The sequence below is a fragment of the Chrysemys picta genome, chromosome 25 (assembly GCF_011386835.1).
Source record: "Chrysemys picta bellii isolate R12L10 chromosome 25, ASM1138683v2, whole genome shotgun sequence".
Lineage (NCBI taxonomy): Eukaryota > Metazoa > Chordata > Testudines > Emydidae > Chrysemys > Chrysemys picta.
In genome coordinates this window covers 15,251,647-15,273,172 of record NC_088815.1, presented here as the reverse complement: position 1 = coordinate 15,273,172, position 21,526 = coordinate 15,251,647, and the positions used below count along the sequence as shown (strand labels likewise).

The 21,526-nt window shown below is 45.9% G+C and overlaps 1 protein-coding gene across 3 annotated transcripts in view; it reads left to right on the top strand.

The window, feature by feature from the left end:
• KLHL26 (kelch like family member 26) overlaps positions 1-12,835 on the top strand; it is a 29,246-nt gene extending 16,411 nt beyond the window's left edge. Inside the window, exons 2-4 of one of the 3 annotated variants that reach the window (XM_065578118.1) lie at positions 3,937-4,119; positions 5,815-5,932; positions 8,523-12,835. In XM_065578118.1, the coding sequence (XP_065434190.1) occupies positions 8,527-10,104 (1,578 nt within the window). In that variant the 5' untranslated portion in view covers positions 3,937-4,119; positions 5,815-5,932; positions 8,523-8,526 and the 3' untranslated portion in view covers positions 10,105-12,835. The remainder of the gene's footprint in view (positions 1-3,936; positions 4,120-5,814; positions 5,933-8,522) is intronic. The other 2 variants (XM_005278983.4, XM_005278984.4) reach the window with 2 other exon arrangements.
• Positions 12,836-21,526: the final 8,691 nt, after the last annotated feature.

The window sequence follows — 21,526 nt, the reverse complement described above, 5'->3', positions numbered from 1 at the left end:
TACTTTAGCCAGTGCGGCCATTTCTTCTCTATCAGACGGTTACAGCGACAAGTGTACGGTGTATGCAGATGATCTCAAATTAGATACGAACAGCCTTGCTAAGGCACTTTCAGATATTCAAGGCTTCCTTTTGTGCTTCATAGTCTCTGGCATTCAACTTCTGCCTCGCCTCGTTTCTCGTGTAGCACAAAGCCCCGGGGAGCAAGGCCACACAGTGTAATGTATTGCACCATGATTTTGTGCCCTGTGGTAGGACAGACAGACTGGTTTGAGCTTAACCTGTTTTTATCACAAATCCCTTTTGACTAACTGCAGTGTTGTGAGACACAAGGCAGTGCTTGTTCCTGCCTCTCCCCCTCACCCCCCCGCCCCTTGGTTTCTCTGCGCCTCTTCTTCTGTTTCCTGTGGGTGTGATTATTTGTCTCGGTTGGACTTTGGGTTTCCAGTTTGAGCAGTTTATTTTGTGACAGTTTTGGGGTGGTACTTTTTCAGTAAACCTAGCAAACATGGGCAACAATGCAGCAAAGAGTCCTGTGGCACCTTATAGACTCACAGACGTATTGGAGCATAAGCTTTCGTGGGTGAATACCCACTTCGTCGGATGCATGTATTCACCCACGAAAGCTCATGTTCCAATACGTCTTTTAGTCTATAAGGTGCCACAGGGCTCTTTGCTGCTTTTACAGATCCAGACTAACACGGCTGCCCTTTGATAATGGGCAACAATAACTCTCCTTATGCTATTGGATTTTTTTCATGTGCTTTATCAAAAGGAGCTAAAGTGACTTTAATTGTTGGCTCCTTTGCATTTTTCACCCAAAAGTGTAAACACGAAGTAGACAGAGGAATTGTTGAGCATGATGCAAGGGGGTATAACTAGGAGTAATGGGTTGAAACTAAATGAAGGAGGAATATTGGTACGGGGTGAACTGGTGAACAGTGAGATCTCAGGCCTGCCCCACACACAGATTTTGATCCACTTTACTGATTTTGGTTCAGGGTGAGAGATTTTTTTACCAAGATCGTTACATCAGTACAACCCCTAATGGGGTTCAGTTAGACTGTTCTGGCTCATTCCCCATCCTGGATGGGAAAAGCTGTCCCAGGTCCCAGGTTAGAGTCGTAGAGTTTAAGGCCAAGGGCCATTAGATCAGCTAGTCTGAGCTGTGTATCAGATCACTAAATTACACCCAGTTTAATCCTGTGTTGAGCCAAATAACTTGTATTTTGACTAATGAAAAACTTGCATTTGGCTAAAGCAGATTTCCCAGACAGACAGACAGACAGACAGACAGCCGCCCTAGCACAGCTTTGTGGCTTGAACGATATTGGTATAGTGAAAGCAGTGCAGCCCTTGTGTGTAGACAAGCCCTTATACGGTGGAATAGGCTCCCACGGGAACATGGACGTTTAAAACAGAACAGGACAGACTCCTGAAGAATGTTCCATTCATGGGAGATCCTGCCCTGGGGGAGGGACCAGATGTAACCTAATAAGTCTCTTCCATTTTCACTTTCCAAGATTAACAGCTAATAAGAGGAGATATTTTAAGCCATGTTTTACCTGAACCTTCCTTTTTAAGCTTCTCATTGAAACTGGACTTGGTCCAATAGTTATTTCACAGGGTACAGAGATGGGGTAAGGCTTCATGCGCTCCAACCTCATTTATCTTTAGCCACTGAAGGGGGCAAGAGCATTTTAATACAAGCTACGTGCATTTCTGCTCACAAGGAGAAATGGGTGGGGGCTAGTGACATTTTCACTAAAGTAAAACCGAGGCCAGAACTGGATTGAGCTCTATGAACCAAGGCTTCGTCATACTGGTAGGCAGCTGATTTGTAAGCGGGTGAATTACGTATACCCGGCCTAGAGGGACGCTACCACACTCGACCGCTCCCCAGATATAACCTTACATTAATGCTCTGATGGACCCCAACGTGCTCTACAGTGACATGCATGTGGCATTCCTGATTAAGGTAGCTGCCTCGTGGGCAGAGCATGACAGCTGACCAGAATGCTGGCCAACCTCTGATGGATTTTCCTTAACTCATGCTGCCATAAGGCACTGCATACAGGAAACTGTAATCGGATCACAACTAGGCAGTTGGCAAATTGTGTTCACGGCTCCTTATTGGCTAAGAACTGGGCACATCCTGTTGATTTTGCTACCCTGTCTTCTCCTCCCCCCAGCTGACCTGCTTGTTTGTCCCATCCACTTCTTCTGTCTCTTGTTTTAGATTGCAAGCTCTTTGAACAGGGACTGTCATTTCATATATATTTGTACAGCCCCTTGCACAATGAGGGCCAACCCGTTTGGCCTCTAGGCACTACTCCAATATAAATGTTAATAGCACCAATCCCTCCCCCACCTATTTCGTTAGAATACCAAATGCACTCATAGTATGGCTTGCATCTCCAGATGAGCTTGGCAGCAGTTAATCTCCAGGTAAAAGATGCACTGAACGTACGGACATAGATTACTGTGTAAATACAATGTCAGCAACTCATCAGGTTCGACAGGACCCATCTGGAACCCTTCTGTCACTCCCTCTCCCTTCCACAAAATATGCTAATTAGGGATGTAAATATCATTTAAAAAGTTAACTGGTCAAACGATTAACATGATATCATTTAACCGGTTACCCCAGGACCCCTGGCCGGCACAGCATGGCCGGGGCTGGGGTCACCCCGGCACTGCTGGGGCTGCTGTGGCCAGCACGGCCGGGTCCTGGGGCTGGGGTCCTTCCGGTCAGCCGGCATGGCCGGGCCCGGGGCTGCTCCAGCCGGCATGCAGGGGGTTAACGATAAACCTAATGCTTACTCGTTAATCTTATACATCCCTAATGCTAATTCAAATCTGATGATCAATAGTCTGAAAAAATAATAATTTCTGCAAATCGAAATCCTGGCTTGAATACTGAGGTTCTTTCCAAAAGACAGAGAAGTGTGGGATGTTGAGCAAAATGACAAGAATAAGTGAACAGTGGATCAAATTTGAAAATAGGCCTCAAAAGTGATGTGTGAACCCCATCCCCAGTGTGGTGTGATTTCAAAGTTTGCAGGCCCAGTATCAGACAGGCTTGAAAATTCAGCCTAGACAATATACATCTTAATTGTAATTGTCTGCCCAGCTGCATGGAGGATCTGGGCTCTGATGTTCTGCTCGCCCTGTCTGTGTGGGAAACTCACAGCTGCCAGTGAGAACCCTACGTCTAGCGGGTGAGGAAGTGGGGTCAAGACCCAGCATGTGGAGCTGAGGGGAGAATTTTCCCCATAGCGAAGAACACGCACAAGATATTTCAAGAAACCCAAGAAGATATTTACATGGGGAGGAGTCTAGTTACAGTGCAATTCCAAATGTTGCCTTGTACTCAATGGCAATGTCAGACTTTGCATTCCCTCTTGAGATGTGGGTCAAGCTGGTGTGAAGGAAGCACTGATTAGGGGGCTGGCCTTAGGATATACAGGATGCCAAACTGACTTGTGCCCTGCTCCAGCCGAGGCTGCTGCGGAGATTGAGCAGTCAGTTGTGTTCCCCTCCAGTGTCGAGGCCAGAGCTGGAGGTCCGGATGGGCTCTGTTAGGTAGTCACAACTGTGGGGTCCCAGCGGTGTGTGTGAATTACTTGGCCCTGTTTGCTGGTCTTTAGGCTGACTCTGATCTGCTAGCCGAGAAGCCCATGTCAGCTGCAGGCTGACAGCTTGTTGTCAGTAATGTGAAAATGTAATTTAAAAATTCAGAAATCTGTCTGGGGTTGGGGGAGTGACAGCTAAGCTATGGACATCAGCATGTTCCTCGCTGCATTTGAGCTGGAGAACCCGCTATGATTGCTGTCCAACTGCTTTACATCACAGCATCTTCCCCAGCAGGTCGCTCCATAGGTATATCACACCTTTTAAATTTAAAAACCAGTCTGTTTCTCTTGTTCTATTTTTAGCATGGCTGACAAGAACAGCGCCCTGAAATGCACGTTCTCTGCTCCTGGCCACAGCACCACTCTCCTGCAAGGACTGGCCTCGCTCCGGGCTCAGGCGCAGCTGCTTGATGTCATCCTCACTATAAATAACGAAGCGTTTCAGGTTCATAAAGTTGTCTTGGCTGCCTGCAGTGACTACTTCAGGTGAGACTCTGACAAGAAAGCAGAACCAGGCATCTCTTCCTTTGCCTTTCCCCCTTTACTCTCGGAAAGTTGGTGGGATGCTGTTTGTGAAAGTAAGCAGGGCTTTGGAGCTGTGCTCCGGCTCCGCTCCAGCTCCAGGCAAAAATCTGCAGCTCCACTGCTCCGGAGCTGCTCCGCGCTCCAGCTCCGGGCTCCGCTCCAAAGTCCTGAAAGTAAGGGCCGGCTGCTCACTCGCCCCGAGTAGCACCTTAGTCACACTGAAGTCAGCATGCGGCGTGAGTAGCTATTCAATTCTAGGCCTTGGTCTCCTTTCGTAGGCAGCATGGGCAGTGCTCTCTGCCTGCCAGGGAGGGAAACAGACCTCAGGCCACCCAGCGGTGGCTGTTCCTCCAGCTGATTAAGGAGGGTCATCGAGTGGCTCTGAGCTGGAAGGATGGTGGCCATAACCACAAGAGCCTCCAGGGGAGACGTTAGGTAGCAATAATGCAAATGCTAGCTCGTTATTTTCAACTGTTACATGTTATTTTATCTAAGATGTTATGGCCCCCATTAAGAACATCAGAATGGCCACCCTGGTCAGACCAGTGATCCATCTAGCCCAGTATCCTGTGTCTGACCAGTGCCAAATGCTTCAAGAGGGAATGAACAGAACAGGGCAGTTACTGAGTGCTCCATCCCGTCGTCCATTCCCAGGTTTAGGGACACCTGGAGCATGGGGTTACATTCCTGACTATCTTGGCTAATAGCCACTGATGGACCTGTCCTCCAGGAACTCAGCTAATTCTTTTTTGAACCTAGTTACACTTTTGGCCTTCACAACATCCCCTGGCAATGAGTTCCCCAGAGTGACTGTGCGTTGTCTGAAGAAGCACTGCCTTCTGTTTGTTTTAAACCTGCTGCCTGTTCATTTCGGTGACCCCTGGTTCTTGTGTTATGGGAAGGGATAAATTACACTTCCCTAGTCATCTTCCACACCAGTCATGATTTTATAGACCTTTCTCAGATCCCCTCTTTTAAGCTGAATGGTCCCAGTCTTTGCCATCTCTTGTTACCAGAGTAGCTGAGCATCATAGTTTGGCTGGACGTATCCTTCCAGCACCCCCGGGAGGCAGGGCTGTCACCCTCCTGGTACCAATGCAGAACTGAGGCAGAGAAATAAGCTAACTTGCCCTAGGCCAGCCCTGGAGTGAGTCTGAGGCAAAGCAGGGCATTGGACCCAGCTGTCCTGAGTCACTAGCTAGCATCCTCACCCTGGGGCCCTCCAGCCTCTGTCAAACGGTTATTAATTTACAGCGCATTTGAGAGCGGGATCTCGTCCTGACAGGGAGGTGGCAGTTTCAAATGCTAAAGGGTACGGGGGGTCCAACAGGTGTTTTGATCCCTGTGTGCCACAAAGAGTCTGAGTTTCATTGGAGTTCTCGCCGAACGGCCGTTCGACCATGGGAGCTAAATGGGCAAAGGGCCCAGGAGGTGGAGTCGGCAGTCCCTGGAAGTGCCAGCTCCTGCGTGGCCTGAGGGGCCTGGCTGCTGGATCCCGATGATCAAGAACACCAAGCACCGTGTGCAGGGACGTCTCCCACCACGTTTTGCTGCCGCTCCAGGCTGCCTTGTTGTGTGTCTGTTTTCTTAGCCAATCCAGGAGCTGTGTTTTTTCCATTATCGTGAGCCCTAAAGGTTTCTCGCTCTCCCTAACAGGCAGGCGATTAACGATGGAGATGATCGTCCACCAAATGCTAATAGCACCATTTGTATTCATCAATGCTGTATGCAGTGCCACTGCTCGGGTGTTTTCACTGTCAGCCCTAATTGCCTAGTAGGTTTCTTTTATAACTTCTGTTGTGCTAAGTAGGGCTGTCCTGGGGAACAATGGTAGCATAATCTATCCTTTGAAAATACCCTGCTTTTTATTCAGAAAGGTGGGGGGAGGAGAGAGCAATAAATGCCTCTTTCATACTTTTCTGTAGCCTGTATTTCAGAACCATAACACCTTTTAGAGGAATTGCATTATTTCACTATTTCATAGAATCACAGGACTGGAAAGGACCTCGAGAGGTCATCGAGTCCAGTCCCCTGCCTGTTTCTTTCTTCACCTTCAGCTTCTCTGCCCCACAAATACGGATGCATCCCAGCTGGACCGAAAGCAGCAAACTGCTCTGGGAGATGGTTCTGTAGTGGGCTTGTAATATAATGCTCCTTTCGGTTGCATGGACATACAATACCAGTCTATGGAAGGCCCATTTTATAGCCAGGTTTCCCACTCAGCTCAGCTGTCTGTGTGCCCACGCTGGACTGCACCAATCCTTCCGGCACAGTTTTGGGAGGGGAATTGCAACTCCCTTGCCTCTGATGAAGTCCCCAAGCCATTATTTTACTCCTGTGTCTAACTCCTTGAAGGTACAAAATCAGTTTCCTTCTCTCCAAGGTGCCCCAATTTAGGTAGCCGTGACCACCTAGTTAAGACCTTTTAAATCAAAGGAAAGGCCATTGGAGAACATGTCAAACAAAATCCCCATGGAAAGCCTAACTCCTCCAAACTGCCAGATAGTTGTGAGGTTGGGGAGGGGCACTTCCCCCTTCCCGGCTCTTTTAGGGTCTATCTACCCTGCAAGCGAAGGTGTAACTAGTGCGGGCACGCCGGCCCATGCCAGCTTTCATCTGGAGAGTGGGGGTAACCAGAGCAGGGAAGGCATGGCAGCACCTGCTTGCCGTGTCAGTACTAGCCTGCCAGGGACCCTGGCGCAGTACTTGGCCTGTGCTGAAGGCCGTGCCACCCCGTCTTCCCGGCGATTGCTCCCTGCACTAGCTAAATGAAAGGTAGTGTGAGTATTCCTCTAGGCGCTGCAGAGACAGCTTAACTTGCAGTGTAGATTGCGGCTGCTCCGTGATGTTTCTGCAGCTTCCTGCAGCAGCCCCAGGGTGATGGACAAATCCAGGAGGGTGGAACTTGGAAGGGGGAGGCAAAGGGGGCCAGCTGGGGAGTGGGAGGCCCTGAAGTGGGGGGAAGCACATCTCCATGAAAAGCCCTTTTTAAATTGCAGACCTTTTGAACCTTTATTCAGCCTGAGCCTGGTTTTGGTGAAAGTGGCTCCTCCTTGCTTCTCCAGCAACCTGTTTGCGAGAGGCGTTTGCTCCCCGCGCCCCTCTGGCAATACTAGCTGAGGCATGCGTTCGCAAAACAAACCTTTGCACTCACGCTCCCCACAAGTAACAGAAATGGTGCCTCAGTTTAATGTAAACTTATAAATGATCCGCGGCTAGAGCCCCGTCACGCCCCCAGAGCGTGAATCTGGGAAACGCAGCCCTAACCCAGAACAGCTCGACCAGTTTACTAGCTTTGCCTGCAGCACTTGGCTCAGCGTGTATGGCCCGTGGAATTTAGAAGCCTCCTGACGAGGGGATCCAGGGCCTAATCTGTGCAAGGCCTGGTCAACTGATTTGCTCACAGCTGTGCTGTAACTAGATATTGTTTTTAACTGCCTGCTAGACCCCTGCCGTCCTCCTGCAATACAACAGCAGCTTTTGGAAGATGCTGCAAACTTGCAGTTTCATCGGGAGTGGAGAATAGCCCTCAAAAACAGTAGTGGCTGGCAGGGAAGTACATAATTGCAGCAAATCTTTATAGCTAAGTAGTTCTCGACCTCCTCAAGTAAAAACACTGATGGTCCTTTAATAGGTTTGTTCCAGATATTTCTGTGAAGTGTGTAAGACTCCGCAACTGATGCCTGGCACTCCTAGAGCGGCGGGTGTATCAGGGCTGTGGTCAAAGCGTGCTGGGCATTAGCTTCCGGCAGGATGTCTCAGTGACAGGCCAGCAGCTCTCTGCAGTTCTCCATCACAATTCCCAAATGGAATTGTACACTCAAGAAAAGTCAGATCCTTGTATTGAGATTTGCAGAGTTCTCCATGCAATTGCAAAGTTCTCCATGTGTCCAGAATCTTAAAGCCATTAATAAGTTCATACACAATACAATGGGCCAAACTGAAATCCTTGTCTGAACCGCCCTGCTCCATGTAAATCCAAAGCATCATTGAACCTCCAAATGCCAGTGCCTGTAGAAATCTGTGCACTCTCATTGCATCCACAAAACCCCCATTTGCACTTGCAAACCAGGAATTTAGGTGTGCCGTTAACCCTGCTGGTTTTTGCAGGAGCAGGATTGAGACCCTATTTTTTTTTATAACTGGAATATTTGATTCTTACCTTCCTTGTATGTTCCATGCATAAGTTTAGTATCTGTTATTTCATGCTCCCATTTCTCTTCTGCAGTTAGGCCTTTCAAGATGCTGTGCTTTGATTACCAGCCTCCCCCCCCCCGCCCTTCCCGAACCCCTCCCCCCAAAAATCTTAAGGTAGATAGTGCATCATTGGAAACAAAAATTTCTCTTGTGTTTTTGACCTTCAGGGCAATGTTCACAGGAGGGATGAGAGAAACCAACCAAGATGTGATTGAACTGAAAGGGGTATCCGCAAAAGGACTGAAACACATAATAGACTTTGCTTATAGCGCTGAAGTGACTCTCGATCTCGATTGTATTCAGGATGTGCTGGGAGCTGCAGTCTTCCTCCAGATGGTGCCTGTGGTGGAGCTCTGTGAAGAGTTCTTGAAGTCTGCGATGAGTGTTGAAACGTGTCTTAATATTGGGCAGATGGCCACCACCTTCAGTCTTGCGTCCTTGAAGGAATCGGTGGACGCGTTCACCTTTAGGCACTTCCTTCAGATTTCTGAGGAAGAGGACTTTCTCCACCTGCCCCTGGAGCGCCTTGTCTTCTTCCTGCAGAGCAATAAACTGAAGAGCTGTAGTGAAATAGACCTCTTCCACGCTGCCATCCGCTGGCTGCAGTATGACCAGTCCCGCCGTGCCAACGCCAGCCAGGTGCTCTGCCACATTCGCTTCCCACTCATGAAATCGTCTGAGCTGGTGGACAGCGTGCAGACCCTGGACATCATGGTGGAAGATGTCTTGTGCCGGCAGTATTTGCTGGAGGCGTTCAACTACCAGATCCTGCCCTTCCGCCAGCATGAGATGCAGTCTCCTCGAACCACCATCCGCTCAGACATCCTGTCCCTCATCACCTTTGGCGGCACCCCATACACTGACAACGACCGGACTGTGAGCGGCAAAGTGTATTACTTGCCGGACACCAATGTGCGTCAATTCAAGGAGCTCACTGAGATGGAGGTGGGCAGCAGCCATGCCTGTGTGGCTGTGCTCGACAACTTTGTCTACGTTGTGGGGGGGCAGCATCTGCAGTACCGCAGTGGGGAGGGAGCTGTTGATATCTGCTACCGCTATGACCCCCACTTAAACCAGTGGCTGCGCATCCAAGCCATGCAAGAGAGCAGGATACAATTTCAGCTCAACGTCTTGTACGGCATGGTGTATGCTACGGGTGGGAGGAACCGGTCGGGGAGCCTGGCCTCCGTAGAGAAGTACTGTCCCAAGAAGAATGAGTGGACCTACGTGTGTTCCCTCAAACGCAGGACGTGGGGGCATGCTGGGGCCACAGTGGGAGGCAAGCTGTACATATCGGGTGGATATGGAATATCAGTAGAAGACAAAAAAGCTCTGCATTGTTATGACCCGGCAGTTGATCAATGGGAGTTTAAAACCCCAATGAATGAACCCAGAGTCCTGCATGCCATGGTCAGTGCAAATACCAGGATTTATGCCCTAGGAGGGCGCATGGACCATGTTGACCGTTGTTTTGATGTATTGGCTGTGGAATACTATGTGCCTGAAACTGACCAATGGACAACCGTGACCCCTATGCGGGCAGGTCAGTCAGAAGCTGGTTGTTGCTTGTTAGAAAAGAAGATCTATATTGTGGGAGGGTACAACTGGCACCTGAACAATGTAACGAGCATCGTGCAAGTGTATAACACGGAAACGGATGAATGGGAAAGGGACCTGCATTTCCCAGAGTCTTTTGCTGGCATAGCATGTGCTCCAGTTATACTACCACAAATAACAACCCAGAGATAACCATGTGCGACTGTGCTGTCTGTGAGCTCATCTCTTGTGTTGCATGGTCTCAGGACTGTGTGTTGTCTCTTTGTTGTTTGCAAATATCGGTGTGTGTTTCATTTGTTTGGGCGGGAGGGCGGGGGAAGGAAGGAGGAAAATACCTTGCATTCCCTTCTCCAGGAAATCTCCTCCTCCTCTTATGTAGCATTCTGGCAGCGTGTTCCATCAGAAGCACTTGTCGACCAGTTAGACTTAACATATGCTACAGCTAGACAAGGCTCTTTGTTGTTGTTTTGGGGGGGGAGGATGCATTTCTCTGACTGCCCATCTTTTTAACGAGGTCATGGATTGCAGGCAGGGACCACTCAGGAGTGTGTGAAGTACTGTGGGATGTTTAGATGAGTTCCGATTTGATTTCATTAATGTTTCACAGTTCCAAAAGCTCACTGGGGTGTGTAGATTTGTGTCGTCTTGTTGTTTTTAACAAACAAAACCAAACTCTTTATAACATACTGACCTCCAGAAGCAATACGGGGATGCTGGGAACTAGACGAGATGAGGTGCTTGGATTCTGACGCATGTTCTTGGCTTCCCAAGAAGTGATTTTTTTTCTTTCCTTTTGTCTAATAGGATACAGGTTCTCTCTGTTGATTCTGTTGGCTCTTCACCAAATGGGACAGTTTAATGAAGCTCCTCCTCCCACCCCTCCAGATAACCATGTATTGTCCTACTCAACAAAACTCCCCTTCCCTCGGGGCGCCCAAAGTGTGCAACCTTCGGGGGCCATGTTGGCAGCTCGCCAGGAGCTGGAGTGCGTTGCTAATTGAATCTAAACATGGAGGATTTTCATAATTGCCAATAAAGTGTGTGACATCCCTGGCAATAAGAACCTTGGAGTTGTTCGCTGTTTGCACCATGATGATATAGGCAGAAGGCCCCCAGAGCTGCTTTCTAGGGCCCCACTGACTGTGTCTTTCACATCTCCTTCCCTTTTGAGTGCATTTCCCCTCCCATCCCCTATGCAAATTTACCCAAACTGGGTTTTTTTAAATACTACCAAAGAGCCAGGTGGTGCTTGTCCTACTGCGAAAAGGTTCCCCCACCACTCCATTTATGAATAAGAACCGTCCGCTCCTAGTAAAACAGAAATCTGTGAAATGTAAAGTTCTGTTGCCCCTTAAACATTTTATTCTTTAACTAGAGATTCATTTTAAGAGGGCTTTGCGGTGTGTGAAATAGATTTGTGTTTTGGTTATTTCGTCTCAGATATGTTTTTTTTTTTTCGGGTCAGCTTTCTAAGGAAATTGACCTGTTGGTACATTGAAGTTTCTCCTTTTATCAGGAATTCTGTGCCAAGGGCTTCATTATATTTCTCTTTTTTTGGTGTATGCAAAATTTTGAGAAACAGTTCGGTTCTGGCATTACATAAATGCTGAGCTGTCACCTTTTATAGGGAATATAAAATGTCTGTTTTGCTAATATATCGTTGATCAGGCCTATTTCTGCCCAAGTGATAAAGCATGAGCTTCATCATTCAAATTCATTTGGAGATATCTTTCTCTAGGACTTAAATTCAGGTATTTGAAGAAGCAATACAGTAAGTATGCATGTTACCCACCTAAGCCCCAAATGTGACCTGCGTTAAAATGACCTGGTGAAAATGTAATTCTCCATCTTCATTCTGTATTTTGCCAGTGATGAATGAATAAAAAGAAAGCCCCCGTTTGCTGCAGACGTACTAGAGACACTGCAAAAAAGGTGGCTTACCAACGAATGGACAAAATTTGAGAGGAAAGAAATGTTAATAGAAGCACTAAAGCAACAAAATAACAGAGCCCCTTTTATTGAAGTATTCTACCTCTGCATGTTTATCAGAAGTTAGTAAACCCCAAATGTAATCTGCCTTTTTTCTTCCAGTTGCAAAGTCCATGTAACTTTGCCTGGGTTTCCTCCCAGAGGAACACTTCAGTGCTCTTCCCTATTTTTTTCCTATATAAATACTCTTTCTATGCCAGCAATGTAGAGCCAAAGAGCAGCCCTCTGATAACAAACCAAGGTGCATATTCCCAGTGCTCACAAACTACCCTACAGTAAACAAACCAGACAGCCTGCACGAAGGATGAGGTAGGAACCTGGTGCTAAGGAAAACTGATTTTTTTTCATTTCAAGCTTTGATGGTGGTGATTAAATTGTTGCAGGGAAAGAGAAGAGGAATATACTTTAGAAATTATGAAAATTACATTCTTGGGGTCCTTTTTAAATTACTCTTATGGAAAAAAAATCAGTTTGAAATTATCTTTGGAAGGGTGGCTTCCTTGATAGTGGGATATAAGAAGCCATTCCAAAGTGGGCATTAATTAAGCAGACTTACTGTAGCTTGACACTTACCCACTGAACTAGCCTGGTCACTGTACTCCCCTTGCAGCCCCCCATGGAATCTGTGCTAAGGTGGGCTTCCTGATCCTCTAGCTGGAGACGGCTGGCGGAGCAGTGCTATGCGCCATCTGTGCGTTAATGGAATGTTCTTTTTATAGATCTATATCAAAATAAAATTATTTTTCATAATGTTAACTTTCAAAATTCTAGCTGTTCTTAATCTAAAAGAAAGTGGCTGAACTCTTGTGAAAATGTGTATCTTGCATACCAGTAATAAAAGTTGTTTTACTCATGTCAAATACATAGTAATGGCTCTGAGCTGTTATATACATAAACTCTGTTACCCTGAAAATAAACTGGGTTCTTTGCTGGATAGAAGCTACTTGAATGAACACACAATAATACTGCTTTGTTTCTCAGATGCACAATTCAACAACTTTTTGAGTCTTAAAGGGACTCAGTGAGGGCAAAAGGTTCAGCTTTCCCGTATGCATTCTCCTGTTACGAGTCTGTCATCTGGGACTGAGTTTGCTTGGAAACCATCTACCTATTTACAAGTAGCATGGACCTGTTTGGGTGCAGATTTCTCCTTCTCTCCCTTGCCCTGACCTCACTGGCTTTGTGCCTGTAATAGGACAGTCTGTTGTTTGATACCATAGTGATGGGCTCAGTATAAATACGCAGATAGATTTGTCCAGAATTCATTTTGGGGAGTGAAAGGACTTGCTTCACTTTTTGTTTTTATTGTAGAACTCCTTATTGGCCACGTTTAGCTGGTGGAACTGCACTCTGCATGAACAGCAATTGGACTGGGATCCTCTCCCCTCGAAGCATGAATAAAGCCAAACAAATGTTTGATTGCACTCTGAGTCATTTGTTAGATTCAAAGCAGCAATAAACATTACAGGGATAAACCTGATTTGGCACATTTTTAAATACACTTGAACAGATGGGGAGCGGTAAAAGCAAAGCGTCATTAGTTCTAGGTATTTGTACAGCGCAGGCATGTCCCATTAGGGGCTCATGGCACTACCAGGAAAATAGCCTCTGTCATTTTATGGGCCTGAAAATGTACTTAAAACTGTAAAGAAAAATTGGAACTTTTGGCAGTGTCCTGTGCTTGGCAGTGTTCGTTTCATACAGCGGTGTCATTTAATACTTTCCCAAAGCTCTGTTTGCTTCGTAATCTTACTTTAGTTTCCCCCTACAATAGAACCTCGCTAATTCTCACTTAACAGCTCCCCAGGGAGGCTAATGCTCACAAGTATATCCCAGCCATCTCACCCCAATCCTCAAAGTTTTGATAGCAGGGAATATTTTATTTGGATTTAGAATGAATAAAAGCGCTCTTCTGCTCGTTCCAAGCACCCTGCCAATTATTTAAAATGACAAAATACCATACATTCAGTTCAGCCACAGCACATTTATTCAAACACTCCCAGACCTGTCCAGTGGCCAGTACCTCAATCCATCTACCCCTCTTCAGAGGCCGAATGAAACAAACAAGCCTGCAATGGCCTCTGAAAGTCAGCAAATCCCAGGGCCTTTCTTGAGATAGTCTTGCCAGCCACACCCCTCTGTTCTAGCAAGGGTGACCTAGTATCACTTGCTCCGCTGAGCAGCGTATCATGGGGAGATGCTGTCTGATGAGATGTCATATTACTAACACTCTGTTCATAACCAGACTGATCTCCTTGGTAAAGCACTTTGAGATCTACTGAGGAAAAGCACTAGTTTATGAAACATGAATGATTCAAATCTAACTACTTTTTTCAGAATAAATGATCAAAGTATACTTTGTGATGCACCTTGGTGTTTTTAACTCCTGTTTGTTAGCAGACTTCTTAAGTGACCAACTTCCATAAGTTACAGTAGGCCTCCCATCATTAGTGGGAATCAACAGGGTTTCACTGCAGGGGCCGTAAGGCAAAAGGAAAGATAGCATTGCTTAATAAATCTAAAGCTCAATTTAAAAAGAGTGGGGCCCATCCCAGTATTTCAGCTGGATAGAGGGCTTTTCCAGCAGTACCTCCTAATATTGCCTTTGCTGACGCTCAATCATTTTAGACCACATTTCAGGTGTTTGTAACTACCTCTCAAGGTCCCTTCCAGCCCTACATTTCTATGATTTGCTTTGGGAAGAAACTTAATCTGCAAGGTCCTCACCTGGGCATTGTTTTTTAATTAAAAACAACCTCCCCTAATTCCATTTGTTGTGGCGATTCTTGCATCGGACTGTGCATTTTAAATCCTGCCTGGGCATGGTACGCAAACTGCAGACCCTAAAGCTGCCTGCTTTTCCATCCTCCTCCCAAGCTACTGACTGAATTTCAATAGCACGAGTCTGTCACTTTTTAGTTGAATATCTAAACTGAAGGGAGCCGCACAGTGAAGTTTGGAACTACATTTATGAACCAGTTGTGATTTTTAACTTCATGACAGTTCAAACCCTGCACGTTCCACAAAGAGTGCTAACTCTGCCTCAGGTCTCGGCTGTGGAGTCTGGCAAGGAGCGGCTTGAAGACAGCCGCCAAACTAGCTTCATCTGCAGCCTGAAATGAGATTCAGATTGTAGGACAAAGGGTAAAGATTTAGTGCCCAAGGACTAGGCAGCACTGGGAGCCCAGAGTTGCGAACTGAAATGGAAATCAGACTAACTGCTGCAGCAAAAGTCTCTACGGTTTATTTACTGCGGAGAGAGCAAATCAAAGCCTCTTGGCTTGGTCCCTGAGGCTTCGCAGCTGCAATTTCACACCCGGGTCCTGGCACAGAGTTAGGTAGAGCAATTTCTGTGGCTTCTTAAAAATAAAAATAAAAACCTTTTTCACTTGTTTATGCAGGCCAGGGGCCAAACTCTGCTTCTGGTTACACGGGTTTAAATCTGGAGTAATTCCTTTCAAATCACTGGATTTTCTCCAGATTAACACTAGGGTAACCAGAGCAGAATTTAGCCCCATCGGCGAGTAGTGATATGCGTCTTTTCCCAGTCACATTGTTTTGGAATTGTACCCAGGAGTTTTCTACATATGGTATCTGATAACTTTCTAATCAGACCACTGCTCTGTGTCTCTGTAGGAACAGAGTTTGCCATTGTTTTAAGTGCATCATTTCCCCTTCATCCACTAGTGCACCCTAGGATCTCAAAGCTGGAGACCTGTTAAACCTGCAGCCTCGGAGGGGACAGTCTTACAGATTCAACAGCCATTCATCGTGCTGAGCGGAAGTCTTGTGTTCAGAGTAAGCATATTAATGGCAGCATTAAGATACTGATGCATAAATAAATGGGTGGTTTCACTGAGGGTTGAAGGAGACAAACTTGTAATGCAGTCAGTGTCCCTAAACTGTAGAATTTGTGGAAAGGATTTTTGCATTAGACATGCGTCTTGGCAGTTTCTTAGGAAGTGAATGCAGTCAAATAGCACAGTGATGGGTGCATTATAACCACCTTGCTAGGTGGAAATGCTTTCTGTTTGCTTAGGGAGGAACTTTCTACCCTGCCCCTTTCTGTCTAGTCACCACTCATCACTTTGAGATCTGGATCATAAAGTGACTGATTAGAGAAATCTACCTAAAGTGCTTGTTTTCCTAAGTGGAATTCGGAGTTGGGAATGGTTGACTTAAAAATCCCTAAACAAGGCTGCCCCTTTTCTCCCCTCCCCAAACCTGACACATGTTTATTCCTTGTTCATTACTTGTGTAAACTAGGACAATCAGGTTATTGCAGGTAATACAGGCATTCTCTGTTTACCATATGGGCTTGCTGTGTTAGAGGCTTCCCCATCAAGATCTGAGACTTTTAGGTAATCTTAGATAAGGAGAAAACTGTTGTTTGTCCTCTAGGGCTGCAGCTGTTGGGATGGGGTGGGGTGGGAACCTGTCCTTATCACTGTCTGTAGCAGTAACATAGAAAATATTCCAGCCATTACACCAGGCATGAACGCTGTCATGCTGGAATTCAGAAAAAGCAAAGCCTTGATCCTGTAAATCCCTTTAAATAACCAAAAAGCTGCATTTAGTTTCCCAGGACAGGGACTCAGTGACTACTCTGCTTTGGTTTATGGCTTGTAGTTTGGGGAATCTGTCATTCGCATAGTGCAAAACAAGTAACTACGTTCTGCTTTGGATGGGAATTCTATAAACAAGTAAATAAGGTTTGAATGAAGGAATCGTATCTAGCAAGGGGGACCTTAAGAAGCTGCTTGGAAAGTGCACCTATTTTGAGGTGCACAGGCCCAGTATTAGGAAAGCACTTAAGCATGTCAGTAATCCATTCCTATTCAGCAAAGCACTTAAGATTGTATTTCAAAATTCCAGGTGAACTCACATGCTTTGCTGACATAGGACTTAATCATGTGCTTAAAATTCAACACATGCTTAAGTGCTTTGCTGAATCAGGGCTTTAATTGCTAAAGGGTCTGCTTCTCTGAAACTGCGTGTGCAAGTGAAGTTCAGACTCATACAACAAAGACAGCAATCTAGTTATGGGGACCACTGTTGGTCTGTAGGTAGTTACCTGGTTACACTGCTGAATAAACAAAGTTCGGTAATGTTAAGACACTCAAACACCTGAACTGCTTGGGTTTTCCAGGCATTCTAGTTTATTTGGTGATCCAGTTCCAATGCAACAAATAAGACCTCTGCCTTCAGAAAGTCACTAAGTTCTCCTCCTTCCCGCTGCAGATTTCTGTGGGCCCTAAATATAAACTAACATTCTGTTTGCACTTAAAGTGTTCAGCTAGGCAAGGAAGCAGCAGTGATGAAGCCCCGGGCCCTGCACCAGTTTTCTGCTGTCTTTAGTGCTGATGAGTAGGACAGGTAAAAATATGAAGTTAAGCAGGGTGAATCAAACGGAAATATTCTTCTTCAAGTAGTGTCCCCAGAGGTGCTCCGCTTCAGGCGCACATGTGCCCCTCAAGCTCTTCATCGGAGATTTGTTGTTAGCAGTGTCCGTTCAGCCTGCGTTTGCATCCTATACATCCTCGTGCCATGCTCTGAGCCTAAACAGGGCTGCGTGAACGAATCACCCTCAGTTCCTTCTCAACCGCCTCGGCCTGAGACAGAGCCTCAGTGCATCTGCCGTGAGCATGCCTTGGCTATCGTTCGTGTGTAGAGCTGTAAGTTTAGTATTAACATTGATGCAGGCATTCCATTCCTTTGTCCAGCTCCAACAATCGCCGTGACAACGGATGCATCCCTGTGGGACGGGGAGCTCACCTGGATTCTTTTACGGCTCAGGGCAGATGGTCACCTCAGGAAACCAGTCTCTGCATCACCCTGTTAGAACCCAAGGCATCAGCAAGGCCTGCCTTCATTTTCTACCCCTCATCGGGGGCAAAGAAATCCAAATCATTCACCCAGGAGTAGATGGTTCTATGGCTAAAGAGAGCATCCACAGTTCCATTAGATAAGAAATATGAGGGATCAAACCTTCACGCCTCAGGGCAGACGCTAACTGGCCGGGGCTAGGGAAAAAAAATCCTGCTGTGGGCTATTTATTCCAGAATAGTCCATTGTGGGGGATTCTTACACATTTCCTCTGAAGCATCTGGTGTGGGGCATTAAAACGGGATACTGGACTAGATAGACCATCGGTCTCCTTTGGCCTCTCTGCTGAGTCTGGACATCTGTCTACCAGGGACTAAGACCTATCAACTCGGTAGGGGGTGTTGAGGCTGCATTTCAGCAGTGGGTGAAGTAAGCCCTGTCTTGACAGCCTGTGAAGTTCCTTGCGAGCCAGTATCTACTGGATTCAAAATGCTGTATCAGTGTAACAAATTATAATCTGGAGAGAGAGAGAAGGATACAAGAGACTGCAGCTCAATGTAATTTGGAACCTCCCAACAAACAACCTGAGAGACCCCCCCCATCCCAACAGTGGGGATAGCAAGGAGGGATGCGGTTACCTTCAGGTTTGACTGTTACCATGTCAACTACCTCAGGTTGGATGCATCTAAAGCCTGGCCTTGTTTGCAACAATACCTGATGCAGGCCTTTTAGCCCCTGTGCTTCCCTAACTCCAGATGAGCTTCGGAGCCACCTTCAGCATTCTGGTCTGTCCTAATCTCAAAGGTGCTTCCATCACAAAAGGTGTAGAGGGATGAGGTTGGTCTATCTACCATCCCAGGGTGTCCCTGTTGCAGTTTTCCATCAGTGTTCTCATATGACCCATCTGTGCTCATGGTGGAAAGAGGGGCAGTCCTATAAATAACATTCCTGGCATCAGTTCATCATTTTGTCAAATATTTAGCACAGCATTTGCTGAACTGCCTCCTTGCCAGAGCCTTAATACAATCAAGATTTATATTGGCTTCCAGGCCATGCACTGACTCAGCTGTAGTCCAGACCCCATCCACACCCCATAATGTGCAACTATGAGAGGGGAAGAGAGTCCAGAAGCAAATAAATGTGTGAATTTTTTAAAAGGAAATTTAATAAAATGTTAAAAACTATTTAAGAAGTTTTAACCAGTTTACAAATACTTGCCATGTAAATATCAGAAAGAAAACAGTTACCACGAACAGTTAGCTTTTGTTTAGAGAGACATACAGGAATATAGTTATCAGATCTTTCTATCTGACAGGCTGTTAGCATATTAGAGTGAGAATCATTGCAACACCTATAATGTCATTTCTAATGATTGTATTAAGTTTAACATATTTAACAGACCAGGCATATCTATCAGATGTTAATATTCAGGAACAATTGGACAGGTGTGCCTTTTTTTTTTTTTTGCAAGCAAGTGTACATTGAATATTGAATAAAAGAGAATCAAATATCTACCTATCCTCAGTCTGTTTTGCTGGGTATGTAATCGATGTGTTAATTTTCCATAACCACAACCTCCCATATTTTTTGAACCATTTCTCTATGGTTGGACTATTTTTTCTTTTTCCCATTAGTGGCTACCACTAACTGAGCAGCTACTAGCAGATGAGAGACTAATTTTTCATTTCCTCTTGTGTAACCATTTCTATTAGAAAGCCCCAGCAGGATTACCAAGGGATCATTAAACAAATTATTTTAAAATCATGGAATGTGAGCACAAGAACAAAACCTAGTTTAGGCATTGTAATTCATCCAATCACATCATAGGACTCTGGAGCCAAAGCCACATGAGAAAAACACTGTTGGAAAAAAACTGTGTTCCTCTACCATGCACCACCAGAGAAGCAGAAGTCAGGGGAGGTGAAAGGTTCTGCTGCCTTTGAGATGAAATCTAAGCGAATGGCCATCCATAGACTTTCACCCCATATTTAATCACAGAAGGAGAAAGGAAGTTGAATCAAGTTTCATCTTTAGCACTTAATCTTCTGATGGCAATACCAGCAGATTGATATCTGGGTCTATGGATGTTTGATATTCCCATTTGTATTAATCAGTTCTTAGATCGGGGTAACTCTGCAAATCATTCCCGCCCTTCCCAAGCAAAAATAAATGCATGTAGTTAATGAGTCTTAATAAGTCACAAAATATCTACACGCATTTAGCATTGAAGATCCAGTATGCAGAGTGCACACTGTTAATACCACTGTACAGTCAGTTCCATTTACTCAGCTGGGCTGTATTTAACGATTCAGTTTGCTGTTTATCTAATTATTTATTCCTGCTCAATAATACATCAGTTACTAAGTTATAAAGCAACAGAGGGTCCCGTGGCACCTTTAAGACTAACAGAAGTATTGGGAGCATAAGCTTTCGTGGGTAAGAACCTCACTTCTTCAGATGCAAGTAAGTACGTTATAAATGAACTGCAGGTTGGTAAATGGAACTCAAGGTAGAATATTACTTTGTGGTTAATAGTAATAATATATTGTGTTTACAGAGACATAATTTCATCCAGCCATCTCCAAGAGTTTTAAAACGTGCATAAGTATCGTTCTCTCTCTCTCTCTGAAAAGGGAGGGGGACAGGGGCACAGACAGGTGAAGTGACTCGGCAGAGATTGCACAGTGAGTCAGTGGCAGAGCTAGGAATAGACTCTAGGTCTTCTGACTCCCAGGCCTCTGCTCTGACCCCTCGACCATTACAAAATACAGCATTATCGGTACTATGGCATGGACTGTTCATGTGACAAATAATGCACCAAAAAGTAGGATGCTCACTTTACCTCAGCTGCTACATAAAGTGGAAGTATAAAGGCCAAGGTGTGGGTGTTGAGAAATACGAGCACGAGGAGGATTTATTACTGCTGAATGCCTGCATCTCACCTATCCCAGCACTTGACACCAAGACATCAACAACACAGCTGCAAGGGGTGACTTAGCAGCCTAAGCTTCTGCTTGAAACAGCTACACTCCCTGGCATCACAGGCTCTAATCTGAGCATAGTCACCTCTACCCTTCATCCTCTCAAAATCAGAGGCAGTAAGGTCCATGCATTTTACTGAGGGTGGAACTTCTAAGGTCCCAGCCACTCAGCATGGACAGTAAAGATGCTGGGACCCTTTTCATTAGAGTAGGGGCTGCTACAGAGCAGGAAGGATATGTGTGTGGGGGGGGGATATTTTGATACCTCTAGGAGAGGGCAGGTGTATTTACAGGTGGGTGGAGGGGTATACACTGACAGTTGTGGGGGGCTGGGTTACTACACTGTAAATATTGCTTCTACATCTCTCCTAACTTCTTGTACCCTCTCTTGCAGAAGGGGGTAGCTGCTGGTGAGCCATGACTAGAGTTTACTGTGAAAAACGAGCTGCTTTCATTGTTACTTTGTCCTCCCTCTTTCCCCCACCTCTTGCATCAAAGTTGGAAGCTCTTTGGGAGCAGGGACTATATGTAGTGTTATGCTGGGAGGTACTGGTGACTGCACGGGGCTCAAACTTCTTTGAGAGTGGGTGTGAATAGAGGTCAGGATAAGTTATCACAAGCCCACCAGCCTAGGACAAAAGGGGTTATGAACCTGCCCATGAGGTTTAGCCTGGGTGGGTAAAGGGGTTTTTCTCTTAGTCCTGGCAGAAGAACACACAGAATGGGACAGACTCAGAGGCAAAGAGCAACACAGCCCAGCAGCAGCCCGTGAACATGGTGTTTCACTCCGAGAAAAGCCGAGAGAGAGGTTCTTTTGG